The sequence below is a fragment of the Hemitrygon akajei genome, chromosome 11, assembly GCF_048418815.1.
Source record: "Hemitrygon akajei chromosome 11, sHemAka1.3, whole genome shotgun sequence".
Taxonomy (NCBI): Eukaryota; Metazoa; Chordata; class Chondrichthyes; order Myliobatiformes; family Dasyatidae; genus Hemitrygon; species Hemitrygon akajei.
In genome coordinates this window covers 116,841,571-116,867,469 of record NC_133134.1, presented here as the reverse complement: position 1 = coordinate 116,867,469, position 25,899 = coordinate 116,841,571, and the positions used below count along the sequence as shown (strand labels likewise).

At 36.4% G+C, this 25,899-nt stretch overlaps 1 protein-coding gene across 1 annotated transcript; it reads right to left on the bottom strand.

The window, feature by feature from the left end:
• Positions 1-846: 846 nt before the first annotated feature.
• Positions 847-25,899, bottom strand: sycp2 (synaptonemal complex protein 2). The gene is made up of 7 exons (XM_073062360.1): positions 25,858-25,899; positions 24,219-24,313; positions 20,703-20,802; positions 19,577-19,635; positions 15,993-16,071; positions 2,277-2,333; positions 847-918 (listed from the first exon to the last, which is right to left on the bottom strand). Exons 1-7 carry the CDS (start codon positions 25,897-25,899, stop codon positions 847-849), a joined length of 504 nt encoding a protein of 167 aa, XP_072918461.1.

The window sequence follows — 25,899 nt, the reverse complement described above, 5'->3', positions numbered from 1 at the left end:
CTGTGAGCAAAGAGATCTCTTCATAGAGATTGTATCTACATTTATTTTTCTTTTCGTCAGATATGATAAAGTCCGAATAGTATTTTCCCCAACTTTGTTGTTTCTCTTTTAATGTGAAAATGAGAACATTATAATGCTCTATTTTGTGATAAGGACTAGATTTATTTGGAGCAATCAAAAGCAGAAAAGTTTCAAGATCAAAGTCAGTGCAAAGAAATACTTCCAATCAGTAAAACGTACTCTCAAATGTTTAATTTTCAAAAGTGAACAGTATTGCAAGTAAACATTAGAACATTAATATTGAAATTTACTACAGCTTCCATATATCTAAATATTTTATAGGATAGTAAAAAGGGAGGCCGTATGATGAAGAGTATTAGTGAGAACACTTACTAAGCAATAGAATTTACATATATTTGCTTTGCTAAAATTTGTTATGATGGAAAAGGTTTATTCTGTATTAAACTACTCCCAATAACTTATTTTCACATCACTCTGGAAATTCAATAATATTTAACTGTCTTTGGCCATTTTTTTTCCAAAATAAATGAAATTTTAACTGATACAGACTATGTGATACATTGAAAGAAGTAATCATTCTTGTACATAACAAGTATATATGAAGAAGTAGTAAATACATGGAAATAAGGAGGTAACAAATTAAGAAAAGGTAGATTCCAAAATGACTTAATAGCCCTATCCCAACAACAACAGGAATGCCTGATAGAGGAAATAATCTATGATCATTTGCATCAGAACTGAACAAAATGTAACTGTGAATATAATAGTCATAGAGATTTCCCAACGTCTTCTTAAAACTATGCCTGTGATGCAGATTTATGGTCTTCAGAATGGTGTGGTTTCAGATAGAAAGAAGGACTGTAGTCCCTTGCGCACTGTTAGCAGCTCCTCTTCTTGCTGAAAGTGAACAAAGGTATTATTTTCTCACAGTGATACAACAGAAAAGGTTCAAGATCAAAATCAGTGCAAAGAAGTATTTCCAATCAGTAAAACAAACCCTCAAATGTTTATTTTAAGAATAAGAATTAGGAACAGGAGAAGACCACACGGTCCTATGAGCCTTCTCTGCCATTCAACAAGATCATGAGTGATCTGACAATAACCTAAACTTTGCATTTCTACGTACAACAGTGATTATTAATCGCTTACTTATCAACAACTCATTTATCTGTCTTAGGAATACTCAAAGACTCTGCTTCCATCAAATTTTGAGAAAATGAGTTTCAAAGATTAGCCTCCTGGCAGAAAAAAATTGCTTCATCTGTCTGAAAAGTGCGATTCCTTACTTTTGAATGGTCACTTCTAGTTCTAGATTCTCCCACACGAGGAAACATCCTTTCCTCACCCACCATATCTAGACCCTGTGGGATTTTATGTTTCAGTTAAGTCACCTTCCACTGATCTAAATTCCTGTGAATACCAGTTTCACCAGCCCAACCTTGCCTCATTATACAACTTGCCCATTCCAGGTATTAGTTCCAGTGAACTTTCTCTGAACTGCCTCTGATGCATTTACATTTTACTGTAAAGGAGGAGACCGATACTCTAACTTCAGATCTGGTCTCACTGATGCCCTATAATACTAAATTCTAGCTTCCTACATATGTATACAACTGCTTCAGTAATATTAAATATCTTCTTGATAGCTTTTCTAAATTATTCATTGTACCCACATAATTCACTGCTCTTTAGTGAATTATGTACGAGGACTTCCATATCACTATAGCTCAGAGTTCTGCAATCTCTCTTCACTGAGATATCTTTCTGATACAGTAGGGTCTTTTAAGAGACCCTTAGATAGGTACACAGAGCTTAGAAAAACAGAGGGCTATGCAGTAGGGTAATTCTAGGCACATTCTAGAGTAGGTTACATGGTCGGCACAACTTTGTAGGCTGAAGGGCCTGTAATGTATTGTAGATTTCTATGTTCTATGTATTCTTAGTTCTAAATTGGACCATTTCACAGGTTCCTGCAACATAGTTGATCAGCTATTCACTTCACTTATTGATATTCTTTCTCAACTAACTTTCCTACTTAACTATTATCATCAGCAAATTCAGCAACTCTATCTTTAGTTAATTTATCTGAAGCATTAATATAAATGATAAAATCAGGACCTACTTCCATAACAAACATTTCTTTGGTAACGTGGAGAAAATGAAAATGTTTACTTATGCCCATTTTTCTTAATAATGGGATCAAGTAGCATCTGTGGCATACACACACACATGATATTCAGATAGACTATACTTGCCATTTCCTTCAGAAGTCTGTCTTGTACCGCTTTCATGTCTTTTCTCATCAAATGCATCTATGAAAATATAGTAAAATTTTGCTTTATTGTTTAGTGCTCATGATAAAACAATTTAAACAATGATTAAATGAATGGCATTTCCATGGAGTGAATAGGTCCACAGTCAACTTGCACACTCACCCCATTCCAACCAAATGGTATATAAAAAACCTAATTATTCACCCAACTGGGAAAATTAAAAATGATGATTATATGAATATCAGACCATTGTTTGTCCAAAAATACCCTTATTTAATTTTGCCATGAGTTCACACATCAAAAAATAACCTGCACATTTTGCTTCTTACACATGACTATTTGTGCCTGCCTACTTATGAATCTGAAACAGATCTTCATTGATGTTAACACACACAAAATTTTGGAGAAACTCAGCCGATCAGGCAGCATCTACAGAGAGAACAAATAGTCAACGTTTCAGTTTGAGACCCTTATTACTGCCTAACCTGCTGAGTTCCTCCAGCAATTTGTGCATGTTGATCTGGATTTCCAGCATCTGCATTGTCTCTTGTATTTATTCTTTGAGATTAATATACATTTGATGCTGGGTGGCAATATGGTCTCTGAACTTCAAGAATATCTTCCATCAGTTAACTATTGGGAAATATAGAGGAAGCTTGACCCAAAAGCAAAGCAGCAGAAACAATTTAGCAGTTAATGATATTTTACTAATAAACTGCAAAATAATAAGCCATGAGGGACTACAAATAAGAGAGAATAAATAATTAACACAAGGCAACAATATAACTGAAAGCTAGGAACAACTGATTGGTTCATATCAGTGAGCGAGAATTGTGGATGAGAATTGTTTAAATGGGCTGCAGGTGATGATCTAGAAACAAGTGGCAGGTGACTCCTGTTAACTGGGTGGAGACTGGGAGATGTCTGCCTGTGAAGGCCTGACATTAAGATTTACTCTGTTTCACATATGGAATCCTAAACTCTGGTTTCTTTATCTTTTAGTGGATGAACTTGATGTAAAAGGTATAAGTTGGAGGGACCATTCCACCTGCAACTGCCTGCTCTATTCTTCCACCAACCATCCACCTTTTATAGTACTTTCCCATGCAACTGCAGAAGAAGCATCTCTAGATTCATTTGTGCCTCTAATCTAATGTAATGCATTCTGTATTTACAGTGTGGTTTCCTTTACACTAGATAACCCAAATGCATATTGGATGATTACTTTGCAAAGTATCTGCATTCAGTTTGCTGGAGGGACCCCAAAGTTTCTAGCTACCTTCTACTTAAATTCAGCAACCCATTCCCACATTCTCTTTTCTATCTATGGGCCCTTGTTCTGTAATAATGAGGCCCCATACAAGCTTGATGTGCAGCACCTCATATTCCATCTGGGCTTGTTGCAGCCTTCTACGTCCAGTTGTCCAAATTTAGGTAGCTCCCTCTATTTATAAGAGACCTGGGCTTTTCTGTCTATTGACATTTTGGCTCAATTTTTCTTATTCTATCTGAATAGTCTGTCCTGCTAGACATGTTCCATAGTCTCATTATCTACATAACAGACAAAGAAGCTTAATGTTCTTGTAACTGCCTCCACTAACCTATTTGGACTTTCCCCATCAGAGACATTCCCATTGTTCTACCAGTCCCACCCCCACTACCTTGAAAACTACATTTGAAAGCTACCTTGCTTTAATTTATTTTTCAGATTCTTATGAAGGTTTCCAGAAATGAAATGTCAACTATTTCTTTTCCCCTGCATTCTGCCTGACCTGATTAGTTTTCTGTCTTTTTCTATAGATGCAATGGTTTCCATCTTCAAAAATTACATAGACTTGAGAACAGCTTCACAGAATAAATGGTAGAAAATGTAACCTAAATATTTGAGAAAGAAAATAAAGAAACAAATGTGTAACTATGGACTATTTAGCCTGGCATCTTTAGAAGAAAAAGCACTGTCATCTTTTGTATTTTTGACGAAATGGTAGCAGTGCACTGCACTCAGAAAACTGTAATTGGACTGAATAGATTCAGCAAATATTTATGTTAGAGAAAGCATGTTTGATAAATATATTGGGAGTTTTTTGAGGTTGTAATTAGCAGGCAAGTATGATCTAATAGATATGCGTGATTTGGACTTCAATAAAATGCCACACAAAACACTTAAATCACAAAATACATTATTTGTATAATACAGATGACCCAATATTTACAGCAGTTCGGGTATAATGGAAATTTACCCTTGGGAATTTACAAATCACAACTTAAAATATGATTATATTTGAGAACCAAAATAAACACAAAGAGCAAAAGAAGCAACCTATTTGATCATTTTTGATGTACAGGTGAGTAGTAGCTTTTTGTTAGCACAGCAGATTTAATTTCTTGTCTAGCAGTTGTTTCTTTCTTTTAACATGGCTTTTCCATGCTATTTATCCTCAAGGTGCCCGAAACAGAGTCAGCAGGTTTAACTACAAGTAGTAAACTTTAATGATTTCACTGGATATAAAACACATTTTATTAAGGTTTGATGCTGGAGTAACTGCTAATACCATCACTGTGTTACATACACAGTGAGACAATAAGAGACAACAGAAAATTAAGGTGAGACCATTCACTAAATGGAAAAAAATTCCAATAAGTGGAAGTTGAGTACCTGCCCAAGAACATGACAGCCTTATTACAAATAACGGATCAAGATAGAATTGTAAATTTCAAGAGATTTACATAGAACTTTTAAGCAATTGAGTAATGTAGCTGAAGGAGAAGGTAAACAAGAAGTTTGAGAATTTGGCAGGAGCTTTAACATTATGAAGATAGAAAACATTCCTACGTCATGTAATGATGTGTAAGTTTTTATGTTAAATTGTGTTTGGAAAACATGTGTTAAGAGTGTATCAACAAAATTACAGCCTTTCCACCAACAGTACGTGTAAAGAAAGATATCCATAATATTGTAGCATTTTGAGAAGATGTTACTGAGCTCATGAATTTTGTCAAGTGAAAATCTCAATGTTGAAGTAACAGTGAGTTTCAGAGAGGTCAATGTTATAGGACATTACTTACCTCACTTCAACTGTCCGATGTTTTCTCATTCATTGATCAAGTTGTGGATATCCCTAGTGTTAATGATCCGAACTGAGAACACAGTCTGAAGGTTAAATGATTAAAATGTGCCCTAATCAATGTTTCTCTGATCTCTAAAGCCAAAACTCCCTCTTCCCCATCCATATATTATAGGCATTTTGTATAGCCATGATTATTTATTGTAAGTGCTATCATTAAATTATCTTGCCTATTTTTGTTTAAAGCCGTATGTTTCCATATATGTGTAATTATTATCTTTGTTGAAACCAAACCATCTCATATAAATGCATTGGCACTCGTATAACAAAGGATTCATTGTGAGATTGGGGGTAAATCACTACATGGATGGTTTCATAGGAATACAAACCTGCCAGACCACATACCCCATCATGATGAAATGTAATACTGAAGTCTCCTGTGTATTGAGAATTAGATAAAAGAATGAAAATAGAGCATATGAGTAAATGAGGCACTTGTAGATTGGGAGACTGTGACAGATGGTTGCTCCATGGAACCCTATTCATGATTAACATCGATTGCCTGGATGAGATACTAAATGGATTCTATGTAAGTTTGAGGATGATATAAAGTTAGATGCTATTTTGGGTTATAAGCAGAAAGAAGAGAAGATTCACAGAAAGATACAATAAAATATGGAAAACCAAAGCCATCCACTTTGACAGAAAAAGACTAGATAAGAATTTAAAATAGAGTAAATACTGGTGGATTGAAAAACTTATTCTATGGAACTTAGCTGACTTGTATTAATAAATACATGTATGGTATGGTATTTGGGGGGGCTGGAAATAAAGGGGGAAGATGTCAGCATAAGAGGGTGGGGAGGGCGTGGTGGAGGAGAAGCAGTACAAGCTGGCAGAAGATAGATGAAGCCAGGTGAAGGGGAAGGAGAAGAAGTGATAAATATGAGATGAAAGGTGGAAAACGAAACAGACTTTAGAAGAAGGAATTTGATAGGAGAGCAGACCATGGGAAAAAGGGAAGAAAGTGGGACACCAGAAGGAAGTGATAGGCAGGTGAGGAGAAGAGAAGGGACAAGGGGGAGCTAGAATGGGAAATAGAAAAAGGAAAGGTGCTTGGGGGCTGGGGGGGTGGGAAATTATCGGAAGTTAGAGAACTCAATGCTGAAGCCTCAACTCATCACATTGGAGACTACCCAGAAAAAATATGAGGTGTTGCACGTCTAACTGGAGAGTGGCCTCATCATGGCAATAGAGTAGCAAAGGGGCTCCGTGAAGCCTCTAACCACTTCACTGAGCACCTTTGCTCCATCCACCACAAATGGTAGGATTTCCTGGTGACCACCCATTTTAATTCTACTTCCTTTTTTTTGTAATTTATTTTTTTATTGAAGTTCATCATCAAACAAACATTTCCATAAGATGTATTTCAGACATTGTACATATATATCATATAATCATATATATCACAAATCTCCACAAAGTATTTATCTGAGGTATACACTTATAGAAAAGAGTGGAAAGAAAAAAACAAGCAAAAGGAAAGAACTATGTACAAGTAGTTTCTGTGAACTGGTACACTTCCATTGATACCTCCATATTGTTGTCCATTCTTCCTCAGATATAATTATCCCTCCTTCCTTCTCCCATTTTGTTTTAATGTATGAAGTCAAAGACAACCCCTTATACATGATTGAAATGATTCTACTACCATTATCTGAATTATATGCTTTTCTAAAGAGCTCTATCAAGCATGTACTTGCCTTGGTTACATTTTAAAGCATCTTATTAACATATTGTCGCATCTGTAAATACCGATACAAATCTTGTTTTTCTAATAAGTGTTTCTCTTTAAGCATTTCAAAACTGAACAGTGTTCCTTCTTTCATTATGTTGCAAAGAACTGTTATTCCTTTAGCTGTCCAGTCCTTAAATTTAGCATCCAATTTATTTGGTGTAAAATCTGAGTCATATGCACACCATTTAAGAATTGCAATATCTCCCTCTAGATTATATTCGTTTATAGTAGTTTTCCATATTTTAAGAGTCAATTTCACCCATGGGTTATCAATAGTATTTATGTACCTTTGCAGGTTGTTATCAACCAAAATTGCTTGTATGGGGATGGGAAGTACCCGCTCCTCAATGTTTTTCCATTGAGCGTCATATGATTGGTTGCACCAACATATCACAGCTCCCAACTGTGCTGCAAAATAATAATCTCTAAGAGAAGGTAAGCCCCATCCGCCCCTTTTCCTTTGCTAATTGCAAAGATTTGAGATGACCTCTAGGCCTTTTACCCTGCCAAATATACCTTGATAGCATCTTGTTCCATTCATTGAACTGATTTTGTTTAATCTCTATTGGTAGGGTCTGAAAGAGATTTAACAGTTTGGGCAGTATATTCATTTTAATAGACTCAATCCTTGAACTGAGGCTGAAAAAAGGAATCAGGTTCCATCTTGCCACATCTTCCTTAATTTTTTTGTATAAAGCCTGATAATACATTCTGATAATTTTGCCAAATTTTTTGGCATAACGATGCCCAAATACTTGAAAGACTCAGTGTGCCATGCCCAAGGGTATCGACTTTCAATTTCTCTTGGTGGGCTATAGTAATATGAAAGTTATTGGGTTTTATCTATGATGATCTTGTATCCTGATAATTGACCATATTTTTCAAAGGATTGCATCAATTTAGGTAAAGAGTATGTTGGTTGCCCTAGCTAGATCAAAATGTCATCTGCATAACAAGCCAATTTATGCTCTGTCCCTTTAATAGTAATTCCCCTGATATCTTCATTTTGTCTGATGTATTGAGCTAATGGTTCCAGATATAACACAAAGAGTAGCAGTGACCATGCACAACCCTGTCTCGTGCCCCTTTCTAGGGTAAGACTATTTGATAAATATCCATTGATTTTAATCCTAGCAGTAGGATTGACATATAGTGTCCGTATAGTTTTAATAATTGGGTCTTGGAAACCAAATCTATGTAAAACTCTGTAAAGAAAATTCCAATTAACCGAATCAAATGCTTTTTCAGCATCCACGCTTATCACTATTGCTTTGATTTTTTTTTTGTATATGATCCATAATGTGAAGTGTCCTTCGTATATTGTCTTGTGTCTGGCGTTGTTGTATAAAACCTGTCTGATTGTTATGTATCAGTATGGGTAGAAACACCTCTAATCGTTTGGCCATGATGGAGGCAAATAATCTATAATCTATATTAAGAACGGATATTGGTCTAAATGACCCGTATTCCATTTTATCCTTGCCTTCTTTCGGTATAGCTGAGATTATCGCTTCCTTCCAACTGGGTGGCATTTGTGCCTTTTTTAGAGCCCAGTTCAGTGTGGGGAATAAAACAGGAATTAACTCATTTTGAAATTCTTTGTACCACTCTGTCGTATACCCATCTGATCCTGGTGACTTGCTTAACTTAAGCCTACTAATTGCAGCTTTTAATTCAACTTCAGTTATGTCAGCTGTCATCGTTCTATTTTGTTCTTCGCTTAAAGTGGGTAACTCTAGAGAAGTCAAGAAGGTGTCAATTTGGGTTATGCTTTCCCCTGGAACTTTGGAATATAGAGTTTTGTAAAACACTTCAAAAGCTTCTTGAATTTCACTTAGCTTATATTTTTTATCATTTTCGTTCTTGAGTCCCTAATTCTATGAATTGTATTTTCTGCTATCTTCTTTTTCAGTTTCCATGCCAGTATTTTCATAGATTTTGATCCACTTTCATAATGTCTCTGTTTCAGAAACATTAAGTTTTTCCTGATTTCTTGCGTAACCAAACTATTTATTTAATTCCTAATTCTTTTAATTTCCCCTAATGTATCCTGTGCCAAATACAATTTGTGTTTTTTCTCTAGTTCCTTCAGCCTATTTTGTAATTCCTCTAATGTTTTATTCCTTATTTTTTCTTATATGAAGATATCGCTATAATTTTCCCTCTTAAGACCGCCTTCAGAGTATCCCATAAAATGGGAGATGAAACCTCTCCATTATCATTAAATTCTAAGTAGAGACCAATTTCTTTTTTAATTTGTTCCTTAAAGTACGGATCATTGAGTAGACTTGAATTTAGTTTCCAAATAGTATTCTTTGGTTGTAGGTCAAAATCAACACATAAATATATAGGTGCATGGTCACTTACATCTATTGACTCAATTCCACAGGTGTTTATTTTGTCTTTGTCTTTTCCAAATGTTATGAAAGTCTATTCTTGTATATACAGAATGGGGAGCAGAATAATGAGTGTAATCCCTTCTGTCGGGGAAAAGGTCCCTCCATATATCAATTAAACCAACATCCTCAAAAAGTGTATTAACTTTCTTATATAAAGATTTTGCTTCATAGGTTTTTCTATTGGAAGAGTCTAAGTTTGGTTATAATTGTAAATTTAAGTCTCCCCCACATATCAGGAGACCTTCTGTTTCCGTTACCATAATATCAGTAATTTTCTGAAAGAAACCAATATCACTTCCCGGGGGTGCGTATATATTCAATAGAGTAACTGAATTGCTGTCTATATTCCCCCTTACCAGAATATATCTGCCCTCTTTATCTCCCATTTCGAATACTTTTTCAAAATTTAGCTTACTTGAGATAAGAATAGCAACTCCTCTCCTATGTCCTGATTTATATGAGGAGAAAAACAGATTAGTGAAGTCCATTCTCTTTAGTTTTTTATGCTCATTATCACTTAAATGAGTTTCTTGTAAATATACTTCATGGGCTTGTTCTTTTTTTCATTTTGGATAAAATTCTCTTACGTTTGATTGGATTTAATAGCCCATTGACATGAAAAGAAATGAATTTTACCTTGTCCTTAGCCATCTGTATTTATCTGTCAATGTATCATTGAAATTAGAACAAAACTTAATCGATCTACTCCCTGAGCAAATAAGAACGAAGAAACGCAAATAATAACAAAAATGGCAACGAACGTGTGATTCCAAGGCTGAGGTCTCTAGTAGATAACCCTGTGTTGAGCTAGAGGAAATGTCTAGCTGTGGGGTATAACCCCTCCTACTTGTGAGTTGAGGGCCCCCATTGCAGTATTCATAAAAGCCAGTGAACAAATCCATTTCACAGAAAAGATTTCCCTGTGTACTCCTCCTATATATATATATATATGTATATATACACACACACACACACACACACACACACACACACACACACACATATATATATATACCCACATATATTACATACATACACATATATGCACACATATGTGTATATTCTCATTTTGGTGGGGGGAAAAGGAATAAGTGAGCGAATAAAGAATAACAACTAAGTAATATAAAATCCACATTATAATAAGTATTTCTCGAGATAGGTATATCACCGTCTATTTTTGCTTCCATTTAGCTTCTCAACATTTTTAAAGTTAGCCAAACCTCATGGCTCTTCTGAAGGGCGTAAGGACTGTCTTTGGGAAACTCCCGGTCTCTTCCCGATATATTTCTCTCAGCCTCCTCCCGTCTCCTGCCTTCTCGATTCTCGCACTATTTCCCAAGCGGAGCGGGATAATTCCTCAGCCAGGCTTTCCCTCATTTTGGTCACACTGACGGGCAACCCTCTGGTCTTCATGTCTGTAGTTGCCTCTTCACTGTCTGGTACAACCGCGTCTCGTTGTCATAAAACACTCGAAGTTTAGCAAGCTACGGAGTTTGAAATCTAATCTTTTTTTTGCTTTAGTACTCACTTTACTTTAGAGTATTCTTTGCATTTTTGCAGGACTGTGGGGGGGGTGGGTAATCTTGGTCAAAATATATTAATTTATCATCTAAAAACACTCTCTTCTTACCCCAGGGTCTTCGTAGAATCTCCGCCTTGGTGCTGTACCGAAGGAATTTAATTATTATTGAGCGTGGCTTATCTTGGGTAAACTTCGGGACTAACGCATGGTGGGCTCTTTCGACTTCCAGCTCCATAGCTGAGGGAAGATTCAGCGCGTCCCGCAGTAACTTTCCGACAAACTCCGTCATTGACGAGCCCTCCGCTCCTTCAGGAACGTTGTAGATTCTGATATTTTTCTGCCATGATCTTCCCCCCAGGTCAAGCAGTTTACCTTCTTGGTGATTTAATATTTTTATTGTCTTACTCAGTATCCGTTCCACGTTTTGAACGCGAACTTCCACCTTCTCAATTCGAGTCTCTGCCACTGTTATTTTTTGATTGACGCTGGCGAGCTCTGACTTAATATCACGAAGCTGCTGCTTTATTGCTTTCTGAAACTCCTTTATCTCTTTCAGAATTTCGATCATATTCGCCGCTTCGCCTGAACGAGGCCCAGCGTCTGCCTCGCTAGCACGCGGTCGGGTAGGAGAGCCGCTTGCTGCACTCCTCTCGGCTGCAGGCTCCACAGTGTCGCTTTTTTAATTTCCATTCCTTTTCCCCATTCTTGCCCCTCTTTTCAGTTCAAATATTTTTCAAAATATACTATATTTGATAGGTTAACGGGGCTTAATACACATTTTTGCGGAGGAGCTAGTGACTTAAGCTGCCATTCTCCACAATGACTTCACCGGAAACCCCTTAATTCTACTTCCCATTCTGACATGATGGTACGTGACCTCCTCTACAGCCCATCACCACCCTCTGGTGTTCATCCTCCTTCCCTTTCTGCCATGGCCCACTCTCCTGTCTTTTCAGATTCCGTCTTCTTCAGCCCTTTACCTTTTCCACTCATAACCTCCCAGTTTCTCACTTCATCATATTTCCCCCCTCACTTTGTACTCCTTCTTCTCCCCATGCCTCCGTATTCTGGCTTATATCACTTCCTTTCCAGTGAAGATGAAAGATCCTAACCAGGGATATTGACTGTTCATTCCTCTTCAGAAAAGCTTCCTGACCTGCTGAGTTCCTCAGAATTTTATGTAAGTTGTTAAGGACATCTCTTCTGGCCTGGAGAAAGATTTGGAATGGGTGGGGGATCTAGGTGGACTAGTATATGAATTACAAAACAAGTTAGCTGGTAGGTCCAGCAAGTAGTTAAGGCAAATGCTGGCCTTTTCTTTTACAAAGGGATCAGAGTTGAATATAAAGCAGCTTTTTTTAGTTGGACAGGGTGCTGGTAATGTCACACTTGTACTGCAGTGAGGTTTGGTCCTCTTATCAAAAAAGGATATTGCAGCATTGGAGGCAGACTACAGAAGATTCAACAGGCTAATGTCTTGGCTGAGAGGGTTGTCCTAACAAGATTGGCTACAGTGTTTGGGTTTGTGTTCCTTCAATGGTTCAAAAGGTTCAAAGGTTCAGTTATTATCAAAGTATGTATACAGTAAATAGCTCTGAAATTCTTCTCCAGATAGTTATGAAACAAAGAAAACCCATGGAAGTCTGTTCAGTTCAGAGAGAAACCCAGCCCTCCCCCGAACAAAAAAAGAACAGTAATACAATTCTCACGCCCTCCCAAAACCCCTCCCCTGCATGAACTGCAACAAGAACATCAACCTGGAAATCCCTTCCTACAGAATATAAAAACCATAAGACTGAAAAAGTCCAATAGTCATAGTCCAAATCCATTAAAGCAGAATCTTGGTAACATCCTCCAACTTCATCAAAAGAGAGATACGCACAGAGGCCTACCCTTTGGGCACAGTGATAGGCTACTAAGGCTGCTTCACTGAATCAGTGAGCAGAAGGAAGGCAGTCAGCACCCCCCTTTCACATCTGTGTTGACGTTTCAATTGTCCTTGTTGTTTTAAGTGGCGAATAATAGAAGCTTTAATCAGCGAAATGGAGTCAAATCACTTCTCAGAGTTTCTTCCCCTCAAGGGTTGCACTCATTGCTTCCCACAATCTTCTTAGAGATAGCAGTGCTGGATCTCTCAATTGATATCCAAACTGTAAATTGCAGGCTCTACGGTCCCAGAAACAAACTTACAGCAAAAAATAGATGTAAAAGGAGTGAAATAAATAGTTTTGTTGTTTATACAGAAGATGTTGACCGAGGGAGCATTGTAAACGGACACCATCTTGATCTTGGTGTTTAGAAGAATGAGGGATGTCCTTATTTAAACATATACAAGCCAAAGGCAGCTTAACAGGGTATATGTATAGATTCATGAATAAGATGACATAGCTAGAAAGAATAGCACTTCATTTTCTTGTGCACATATTGAGGCCTCTTGGACTCAAGATTGAATTCTACAATGTCATTTAACTTGATTGCTATATGTATCAGTCACCCATCTGTGATTTTGGTTCAGCTTATTTTAATTTTTTTTACATGCTTTTTTTTATTCCTGTTTTGCAGCTAGCCGTTATAGGGGCAGCGCACACCCCGAACAGCGAGAGTGGCAAAAAGCGAAAATAGCGTTCAGTGTTTGTTCTCAGCAAAACAAACACTCAGCATCAAGCCGCCACTGCTTTGAACTGTGTTAGATTTTCGCTATGATTGACAGTGCTACAATGATTGCAGAAAAGTATGACTTTAATTTTGAAGGGCACTTTGGTTTAAGGCAGGAACCTTCCAGTGTGCTTGCTGTCTTTCCGATTCTGTTAAGTGAAACTACATTGTACATACATTATTTCTACTTTATATAGACTGTGTACTTATCATTTTAGGTTTTGTGTTATCTGGTATGATCTGGTAGGTTATTTTTTGGATCTGGGAATACTCAAAAACTTTTAGATAGTGGGGGAAACCTGTACAATGGAAATACTATTTAAATAGTTGTTACACTGTATTGTTTAGGTAATAAGAAGAAAGAGAGAGAACTTCCGGTTTTTTCGATCCCGATCCGTGGTTGATTGAATCCATGGATATGGAGGGCCGACTATATTGCACAACTCTTACGTTCCTTTGTCCATATTCTTACTCTCTAACAGCTCCCATTCACTCAATGACCAACCATGTTTACACTTTACCCCCCACGATCACCCTGGTTTTATCTGACCAAGGACAACCGCCTCCCCCATTGTTCCTGATTATCAAACTTCTTTTTGTCTCCTTTCCAGTTCTGATAAAAGCCCATAGTTTTTGTTTCTTCCTACAGATGAGGCCTGCTGAACATTTATAACATTTTCTGTTTTTGATTTACAGCATCTGCAGTTTTTATTCACTGCCACATAGGAACCTACTACATAGGATCCCATCCACCAACTTAAAAGTTCATTCTCTATTGCACTGGCGCACTGTGGCTTCATTTTGCTCCATCTACAAAATGGATGCTTCTAATTGCCTAGGCTACATTAATAACACTTCCCAATCCTGCAACCTCTATCACAAGGAAGGACAAACACAACAAACACTTGGGAAAAAGCACAACTTGCAGGTTCCCATTCAGATCACAGTCCCTGGTTAGAAAAGGTAATTGTTCAGTGAATTTTCCAGCAATTACAGTACAGCTGCTTCTATATTTTTCCAAAACCTTAGTTTTTGCAGGTGTCACACCATATGATTGTGACTATTTTATACATAGGTTAATTGTTATCACTGAAAATTTTTGTTCTGTATGAGATGACCACAGTTGCTTTCTCCATTGTCTTTCTTTCTTTGATCTTATAACACTTAATAAAAAATGCTTAGCAAAAAGTTTTAAGCCTCACTCTTGACTTCTGAAGAACCTTTGGATCACAAAAGCACCAGGATACAACACTAGTGATTCCCATATATCAAAACACAAATATCGCATTGGTGGTTAGACTAGAAAGTTGCGTGCTATGCTATTCTTAAGTTTTGAATTTGATTACACTTGGCATTTTAAATGTATAAAACTATGGGCACAGGGAACAGCATAATTTACTATACAAGTAAGAAACCTGGAATAGCAATAAATAAGGATATCAGAGTTAGATGCTACAAGACGACACAGACAGAATGGAGAAGTGGGCAGTGGCAGGATGACTGGAAATGGATGTGGAAGGGAAGCCTTTTGGAAAGGCTGACAGAAACAGTTCCACCTGAAACAGTGTTAAAATGGGTTCCATAATTAAAAGGAAATTGACGTATCTCTTCTGGGAATTTACATGGCTACAGATAAAGTAAATAGCTAATTGGGTCTATGCTTGTCTACTAAATCAGAGCCAATGCAAACATGGTGAACAGAATATGTCCCTTCTGTTCTTTTAGGGAGAGTGTGGGAATACAATAATAAGACAGTAATAACTGAGATTGCACTAAATAGTAGTACAGGCTCTAAGAGTCAAATGGTCTTTACCAGCAATTTTTTCTATGATTCTATTAAATTAAATACTATTCTAATCCCTTCAAAACAGAGTACAAATGGATATCAAATACAGTGAAGATGTCCCTCATGAAGAAGGGAATTAATGCACTGTAACATCTAATGAAAGTTATAGCATCTGATTGCAAAGTAAAAAGATTCACACTGGGTCCTGACTTGTGCTTAAACTCTAACCACACCGAGAGAGAATAAAAAGTGTTATGGTCCAAACTGTTAAACACCATGACCAATAATTAGGCAGATACAAGGTAGGAAAGGATTTTTACAATACAGTCAACCAGCTGTTATAATTTAATACCTCTAAATTAACCTCACTGGAACTGAAAGATCTTGTGAATTCCCCCTGAGCAAGAAATGTAAACTTACATCTAATTACCAATTATTGTTACATTAATTAAAAATGTCAAGCATATACCAACCTCAGTACTGAATATCTTCTCTTCAATTTCCATACTGTGGCATACATTATTTTCAAGAGATGACCTCAGATGTTGAATTCTAAAATAATTAGAACATTAGATAGTTTTTGACAAGAAGACCATATAGCCCAAAAAAACTTGCCAAATTGTTGAAGTAACTATTGAGTTTAGATTTGAAAGTCTCTCAGGTACTACTCTCAACTATATAACTAGGTAGTTTGTTCCATGTGTCCACAACTTGCTGTGTAAAGAAATGCTTCCTGATGTTAGTCTGAAATCTCACTTAACCATCTTCCACCTATGGCCCCGTATCCTTGCTGATGGATCAATTTTACTTTTCCCTTTAAAAAATTTTGAACATTTCTATCATGTTTCCTCTCATTATAAGTCTCCTTCAGCTAAAAATATTTAATTCTTTCAATCTTTCTTCATAGCTCATACCCTGCAGACCTGGAATAAGTCTAGTTGTCCTTCTCTGGACTCTCTCCAGTGCCTACACATCCCTTACACAATATGGAGACCAAAATTGTACACAGTTCTGAAGGTGTGGCATCACAAGCACATTATAGAGTTTAAGGAGAATGTCTTTTGAATCAAACTCCACTTAGCACATTATATAACCCAACATTCTATTAGCCTTCCTAATCATTTCTTTGCGTTGTCTAGATGTTGATAGTGATGAGTCTACAAGGACACCCAAACCCTTCTCATACAGTGCGTATGTAATTCCTTTTACTTCCATTAAATTGCCTGCCATTTATCTGCTCACATCTGGATTTTGTTTATATCTAACTGTATTGCTGCTACTGCCTGAATGTTATCAGCCTGTCCCCCTAAATTTGTGTCATTGGGCAATTTTACTAGTTTGTTATGTGCTTATCTAAATCATCAATGTAAATTTAAAACAGCAGTAGCCTCAAAACCAAGCCATGTGAAAACCCCACTTTTAACATCTTCTAGGTGTGAAAATGGTCCTTTCACCAGAACTCATTGTTTTCTGTTTTTGAGCCAATTCTGCACCCATTCACTTTACCTTGAATCCCTGCCTTCTATAATTTGCTTATTAACCTCTTGTGGGTTACCTTGTGAAAATCCTTCTGAAAATCCAAGTAAATGATATCAACCACTCTATTGTCATCATAGAGTTTAATTGCCTCTTCATAGAACTCCAGCATCTTAGTAAAACATGATTTCCCCCTTTCTGAGCCCATGCTGGCTTTCTATTAACACGCTTGTTCTTATCAGCTGCTTTTCCATCCCATTCTTTATTGTTTCCATTATCTTGCCTGCTATACACGTTAAACTTACTGGTCTATAGTTATCAGGGTCAGTACGGTCACCATTCTTATATACTGGGGCAACATCAGCCCATTTCCAGTCCTTAGGGATTTCACCAGTCTTCAATGACATTTGAAAATACATTTTAGGGGTTTGTATATATAATCACAGACCTCTTTGTACCCTTGGTTATATGTTGTCTGGACTGGAGACTTATTAAACTTTCAGCCTTTTCAGCTGAAGCAGGACCTCACTTTCTAAGATCTCTAGGTCACTTAAAGCAACCTTATTTTTCTCTACACTTACTGGCATATTGCTAACATCTTCGCAGGTGAATACTTTAGCAAAATGTGACTTAAGAATATCCACTATGTTCTTCTCTGCATAATTTAACACCCCACTATTTTTCCTAATACACTAACTTCCTCCTTGACTTTTCTTTTACTAAAGTATTGACAAAAATACATCACTGCTCTCTTAAAATAAATTAAGTCATTCCCATTGTTGCTTTAATGTTGAACACATATGCTTGAAATTGCTTCATGACTTATTTTTGACATAAACCATCATTGTGTCACCATTATGCTACCATCAATGAAAATTGTACAAAGAACTACAACTTCAGTAGAAAAAAAATCAAAGAATGCGTGTCACTGTTATTATGCTCTGCTAAAACTGACAGTGTTGAAGAATCATAGTTTTCCAGTATGTAGCTCAACTTTCAGTTAGCTCCTAAAGGGATACATCACATTAGAAGCGAAGATCGTTCAGCTACAACATTTGTAATTGAATAAGAAAATAATTTGAACATGAATAGCCTATTTAGCCATTCAAGCCTGCCCATGGTTACTAGATTTCTTCAAACACCATATTCCTGCACCATTTAAATTTCTTTCTAACTCTTTTAATATCCTGCAACTTATTGAGCTCCCTTTTGAAAGAAAGCAACACGTAAGCCTCGACAGCCCTCTAGCAGAGAACTCTGTAGGTTCGTCAGCGATGAAATTTCTTCTCACTTTAATATTAAAGGCCTAGGCCATACATAGACTGTGATTTTCTGTTCTATAGATTTTAGCCAGTGTTTATTCTTCTTATATTTTCCTTGCTGGGGGAGAGTAATGACCTATCAAAGTACAACAGCAGCATGTCAAAGGCACCATGGCTGGCTCTGAGTCTCAGCTGGGAAGAGTAAAGTCAGGCTAAAAGCTGACAGGAGAATCAACAGTTAGGAAGACAAACAGGAGATTCCGTGGTCACGATAGGGATATCAGGATAATGTGTTGCCTCTCAGGAGCCAGCAATGAGGATGTCTCAAAGTGACTGCAGCACATTCTCATGAATCAACAATGAGCAGTTGGAAATAGTGGTTCACATTGACACCAATGTAATAGGGAGAAAGGGGGAAAAGAGGTTCTTTGCAGTGCCTCCCAAGACAGTAATCTCTTGATTACTCCTGGTGCCATGTGCTACTGAGGGCAGGAATAGAAAGAAGAACAGATGAATGCATGCCTGAGGTTTCAGATTCTTGGATTATTAGAACCTCTACTAGGACAGAGGCAACTTGTATACGAGGGACAGGTGATTTTTTAACCAGAAGAGGAACCAGTGTCTTGGTTGGAATGTTTGTTAGATCTACTCAGAAGTGGTTTAAACTAGTTTGGCAGGGGAATGGGAATGCGCCAGGTCAGAAAGTCAAAGGTCTGAGAGGAAGATACTGTAGATGTCATGACCAGCAAGAACAGACAGGAGTAAGGCAATAGACACGTGGAATCTACAAGCTGAAGTATGTGTATTTTAATGCTTGGTGCATAATGTATGAAGGCATTGAACTTAGAACATAGATCACTACAAGGAACTACAATGTTGTGGCCATAACAGAGACTTAGTTGAGAGAGGGACAGGAGATAAGTGCTTAATATCTCAGGGTTTTGATATTTTAGAGGTGAGGTCACATTGTTCCATATTCTGATGTTTGGTCTGAACAACGGCGAAACTGCTTGAACATGCCTAAATGTTTTAATACATTGAGTTGCTGCCACATGATTGGCTGATTAGATATTTACATTAACAAGCAGGTGTACTTCATAAAGTAGCCACTGAGTATATACTTATTTTAAATCCATATTTTCACTAATTCGGAATGCCATCAATATTTCTGTTTCTCACTAAAATTCATTGGAATTTAAAAACATTTAAAATAGTGTAAATGGAATGCACTGATTCAAAGCAAAATTTAATGAATCATTGTTTAAAATTGTTATTTGTATTTAATAATGTGCCTAATATCCAATATTATTAACACTGACCTTTCCTCTTGATTTTCTTTCAGTTCATTGAAAGCTTCTGAACGTTGTTTCCAGAAATTCTACAAGAAATAAAAATATTTAAATGTTTCAGATATGGAATAAACATGTGGAAGATATGGGCTCAGTAATTTTACTTCTCTTCCATGTTTGCAGTTATATTTCCCTCATTTGGTTTAATGGATATAAAATATTGGAATTACCACAAAAATACAGCACTCCTGTAATACAGATTATCTAAATCCATTACATAGTGCATGAAAGCAATACTCACATTGAGAATTCTGAGTCATCTTAATTCTACAATGGTCACAGCTGTTATGGGAGTTTGGTTCATTGAAAGGTTGAAAAGGGTCAATGGCTTTGCTGTTTCCCTGACCTCAAAGAAAGGAGTACCCTTACAGTTTCTTGTAATATTATGAATGCTTTTCTAGAATGCTTATTTTTGTTGACAGGTTCATATTTCACAAATACAATGATCTCACCAAGATGGAAACCAAGAGGGTGCAGTTGCTGAATGTATCAAATACCTAAGTCAGCTAATTTATTATGACAATTACAGGCTGATTAACTGGGCAAGGCACTTGTTGGAATTTTCAAAGTTAGCTCAACACAGCTTCCAGTAATGTTGCCAGAATCTTCACCAGGTTAATCTGATACAAATATAGCAAATCTATTGAAATAAATTGGACGAAACAGCTGCTCACAAAACTGTAAACAGACTTTATTTGATTAAAATCAATAGAATTTTAATTATTTTATTTGTATATTTAAGGAGTTTAACTTAAAAACATTATTAATAAATTCAATGCTTTACATACTGATTTTGAAGATTTCTGGAATATCTTTGATTACTTGTAAGCTCAGTAATACGTATTAAACACTACTGACCTTCTGCCAACATGAGTAGCATGCAAGTGGAGTTTGCAATGGGGCAATTATCTCCATTTATGGTGTCAGTGAACTTATTGGCCTCTTCCTCAGGGTAGACAATTAGTGCTTACAGATCAAATTACATTTTATGATATATTTCAGGCTACTATTATCATAAAAATAGACAGAATGCAGAAAGACATTTAAAGTGGTTACAATTATGATTTGTTATTAAAGACACTTTTACTGAACATACTGATAGCTCCTTTTCCATGCACTTTAGAGATAGACAGTCCTTTTCAAAATGTTGCAGTTCCTGCTTGACAATTGCTTGAAATTTGTCTAGCCTCTGTAACCTTGTGTGAACAAGATAATATAAAATTAAAATCTTACATAAAAAGTGAATTACAAGTTAACATTTATGATTTCAGTGACTTTGCAAATATACATTTTGAGAACACCTTATTTAAACACAACAGCAATTAATGGATATGACGTGGAACATTTTTTTTGGCAACTAATCTGATTGAGAGGTCACAAGTTCTGTATATCTGCCCTGAAATACTACCCTCTGTCATGTGTGGAGTGACAATCTAGGTAGGCTTCATCATCTCATATTCTGGCAATACCCCTTAAAGTAGCAGCAAGATCTCTCGTGAAGCAATAAAGAAGCCCTAGCACCAACAGTCCAGTAGCACTACCATTATCAATAATAAAGTGCTTCAAGAAATCAAGGATGGCTCAAATTCATTCCTGTCTCAGCAACCAACAGGATGTACTTTATTTCACCTATTGCCTCAAAAAGGTCTACAGCAGACATTATCTACTACCCCTCTGCTCAGGACCAGCTGAACAACCAGAACACTTATGCCAGGCTATTGTTCATTTGATTACATACAGCTTGTTGTTCTACATTATCAATGCCTCAAAACTTATTATCAGACTCCAAGACTTGGGCCTCTGTATATCATTCTGCAATGAGTATGTTCAACTTCCTAACCGAGAGACCATAATCAGTATGAGATGTGTGTTTAGCTCCCTGCTCTACTCTCTCTGTACTTACAACTAAGTATATGCCTAAGTATTGCTCCAATGTGATGAAGCTCAAGAGGGTATAGAAAAGATTCATAAGAATGTTGTCAGGACTGGAGGACTTGAGTTAGAACATTAAAACAGTATAGCACAAGAAACAGGCCTTTCAGACCATATCTGTGCCAACCACAATGTCAATTTAAACTGCACTCTTGCCTGCACGTGGGCCATATCCATCAATTTCATACCTTTTTATGTGCCTGTCTAAATGCTGCTTAAACGTTGTTATCATGCATACTTCCACTACTTTCCTGGAACTGCGTGGAGCAGCATTCCAAGCACATACCATTCTCTATGTTTAAAAATATTTGCCACATAAATCCCCTAATGCATTTAAATGTAGTTTTCAGAGGCTTGTATTAGGAGGCAATAGGGAAAGTATTACTTCTCTAAATCATTTCACTTTTGTTTATTTTTATTATTTACTTGTTTTAGGCATTTTAGCTAACTTTACTTATAATAGTTACTGTAATAAGTTTTTCATTTGTAGAAATTTTAATGGTTCTTAACTGCATCTAAATTTTGAAACATTTAGAAACTAAAATTCCCTCTTTTTTAAATCACTAGCCTTTCTAATTACTTGCTGTACTGTCAACTGAGTTTCTAGCATTAAGAGTTTTCACATCCCACAACATTGTGACATCTCACTCCACTTTAGCAATATTTTAACAATTAATTTTGCTTTCCTCATATTTTCTCTTGCCAAATTTGTCAATTTCTTGTCCACCTTCTTTTCGGCTCCTTCATCATCAGCAATTACATCCAAGTCATTAATATAGATTACAAATGGTTCATGTCCCAGCACTGATTTCTGTGGCTTCCTTTTACAAAAATGACTCAATTATACTGATCCTGTTTTCTGTTATTCAGCCAATTCCTGATGTATGCTGGTACATTACCCTCAACCTTATACTCTCTTCTGTTCTGCAATAATATTGTATATGGCATCTTAACAAATTTTGAAAGTCAAAATATGTTTTACTTTATCCATCTTGAATCTTCACTGTACTCCAGCAAATTTGTCAAACATGATTTTCCTTCCATGTTGCTAATGATTTGCTAAAAATCTTGATGTCATCTCCTTCATAATAGATTCCAGTATTTCCTAATGACAGACACAAGTCTAACAGGTCTCTGGTTTTTAGCTATCCATCTCTCTGCTTGCTTGAACCTTTGGTTCCTATCCATATGCCAATTATATATCCATACAGTTATAATTTCTTTTCCAGTTTGTTGATGAGCCTCTCAGGAAGCACCTTTTTAATGCCTTTTGAAATTCCAAATACATATCATCTGCATGGCCTTTATCAACACCTTGTTTGTTACCTCAAAATGTTCAGTCAAGTTATTTACCTATCAAATCCATGTTGACTTTCTTTATTAATCCTCACTCATCAAAATGACTATTAAATTTGTCTGTGACAATTAATTTGTTTTAGATTATTAATCTACCATTTTCCCCAAACATCAAGGTTAATCTAACAGGCAACAAATTATTTATGCTTACATTCTTTTTAGAATATGCATACATAGTTGCAGATTTACAGTACTCAGGCACTACCTTAATCTAAGAAAAAATATCTCCACAATGAGCTGGATCTGGCAAATTATCCACTGAAAGTAATCCAGCCTTTAAAGTACCGGTACATCATTTTTATCAATGTTCAAACTGTCCAGTGATTCAGTTGTTCCCTCTTCAAATTTGGCAATATCTTCATCCTTGGTAAGGCCAAATACAAAGTACTTTCTTAGAACTTCTGCCGTCTTCCAACTTTTGCATTTGTGGTTAGCTGGCTGGATATAAAAGCTCAACGTGATGGTCACTTCACGTGAAGTGACGTGAAGGTCCTGCTTGGACCTTGAAAAAATTCATTATTCAGTTCTTAATTCAGATCTAAAGTTCCATAAGGTCTGGGGACCTTTTATCGAGTACTTTCATAACCTTCCTCTTGACTAGGGTTTTTTTTCCTTTTCGGTCCCTTGCTTTCAGCTCCCTTTTTTTTTCTGGTAGTAGGCATTATTATCCTCTGTTGCTAAGTGTATTCACAGTCTGGGAGTTTAATTGTCCTGATTTATATTCTCTATATTGTGTTGTGGTTGGTCTGGAGTTTTTTTTGTGTTGTGGGGCTTGGGGAGGATACTAAGTTTACTTGTCTTTAATTTAGGTGCTTTTTTGTTAAATTCTCTTCCTTTGTAGCATATTGTCATTGTATGCTTAATTTTGCACTGTATCAATGTTCCCTATTGTGATTTGGGGTTTTTTAATTTGTAAAATGTATAGAAAAAACTAATAAAAAAAAAGGATGTACAAACTCAAGATAAGGTTTGCAAATCCTGTTGTAAGGACCAGAGAACTAGTTTTTAGTGGAAACGTAATTTCAGCACCAAATCCATTTCTAGCTAACAGTACTTATTCAGAATATCTATTCAGAAAAACCATTTTTGAGGGCAGGGGAGGATGCAACTCAAGGTGAAGAAAATATGAATTCAAAAAAGACAGATGATTGTAATAATGGCAGCCAATTGGCAAAAAAGGGAATAAACTACCGGGTACAAAGATTCCACATCTTTGATGGAGCTCATATGGTACAAGATAATCCCAACAGGATTCCAAAAATTCTGATTTATCTCCAGAGCAGTCTTGCCTCATACTGAGGATATTAGATATCACAGTACAAACCTGTAACTGTGAATTTGAACATTTGTCGATGACATCCTTTGTTGAAGAGACTTCAGTGAAAACTTAGTAAAACGGTCAATCCTTTGAGCGTGCCTCTAAAAAGAAAATAAATATTATGTCACCATTTCAAATCTTGATGGTTATAAATCTAGCAAAATTGAAAAGTTTAGATTTAACATTGAAGTCTTGCCCATGTCCAGCATCTACAATATTCATACATTTAAAGACACTGTAAATCAGGGGTTCCCAATTTTTTTATGCCATGACCCCCTACTGAGGGGTTCATAGATCCCAGGTTGGGAATGTCTGTTGTAAACAGAAACTGCAAAAAGAAACAATTTAGAGGCTTGGGAATTGGAAGAGTATGCAATGAAAAGGTAACTTTTAAAAAATCCAATCTTATTTCAATATACTCTTCCAATCTAATAAATTCAGAATCAGAATTAGGTTTATTATCACGAACATGTGACACAAAATTAGTTAACTTAGCAGCAGCAGCAGTTCAATGCAATACATAAAATAGAAGAAAAAATAAAATAATAATAATATAAGTAAATCTCATTCAGTATACTTTATACAGTATACATATATCAAATGGATTAAAAATCATGCAAAAAGAAATATTATATAATTTTTTAAAAAGTGAGGTAGGGTCCATTTAGGAATCGGATGGCAGAGGGGGAGAAGCTGTTCCTGAATCGTTGAGTATGTGCCTTCAGGCTTCTGTACCTCCTACCAGTTGAACTATAATTTGAATATAATAGAAACATTATGGTAATGTTAACAATATTCCTGAAACAACAGTTGGAATTATTAATAATGGATGGTGTAGATATTTAACAAAATCTGAATATGAATGAAGTTCTGTTGATGGAGAAGTGGTTGTTTTGGAATTCTGGATGGATGCAGGAGGAGATTTTTTTTACATGGTACAACATTGAGCTCAATTTTGATGTTAAACAACTATTAATCTTTGATATCCATTCAGCTAACAGGTACTCCAACAGTATTTTTGATTACAGAGATTCAGGATTTAGATAATAAAGGAATCGTAATCCATTTCCAAGTTATATGGAAAGAACTGTCATGTAAAAATAGTGAAAGGCTTCCTATTTTGTTCACGAATTATGTCTCCATATTTTCAAAACTACTCTTTCTAATTGCTAAATTTTAAAGTACAAATTAAAATTTTAGAGCACACAAATCACATTCACAATACAGAATAAGGAATCCATTACTCCAAGACAATAACCTACTTAATACACTTCCCCTTGCATGAAAAACCTGACACTCCCATGAAGAGCCCAATCGCCTGCTAATAACCTAAATATATGCTATTTTGTGAGCAAACACGAGGAAATCTGCAGATGCTGGAAATTCAAACAACACACACAAAATGCTGGTGGAACACAGCAGGCCAGGCAGCACCTGTAAGGAGAAGCACTGTCCACGTTTCGGGCCGAGACCCTACGTCAGGACTAACTGACAGTGCTTCTCCTTACAGGTGCTGCCTGGCCTGCTGTGTTACACCAGCATTTTGTGTGTGTTCTATGCTATTTTGTGGTAGTTTGAATGATCAAATTATTGGGTACTGTGTGGAAGATTGGGCAATTCAGGGCTCTGGGATTTTGAGTTTTACGGGAGCATTTAATATCTGTGTTCCTGGCTCCAAGAGATCCAT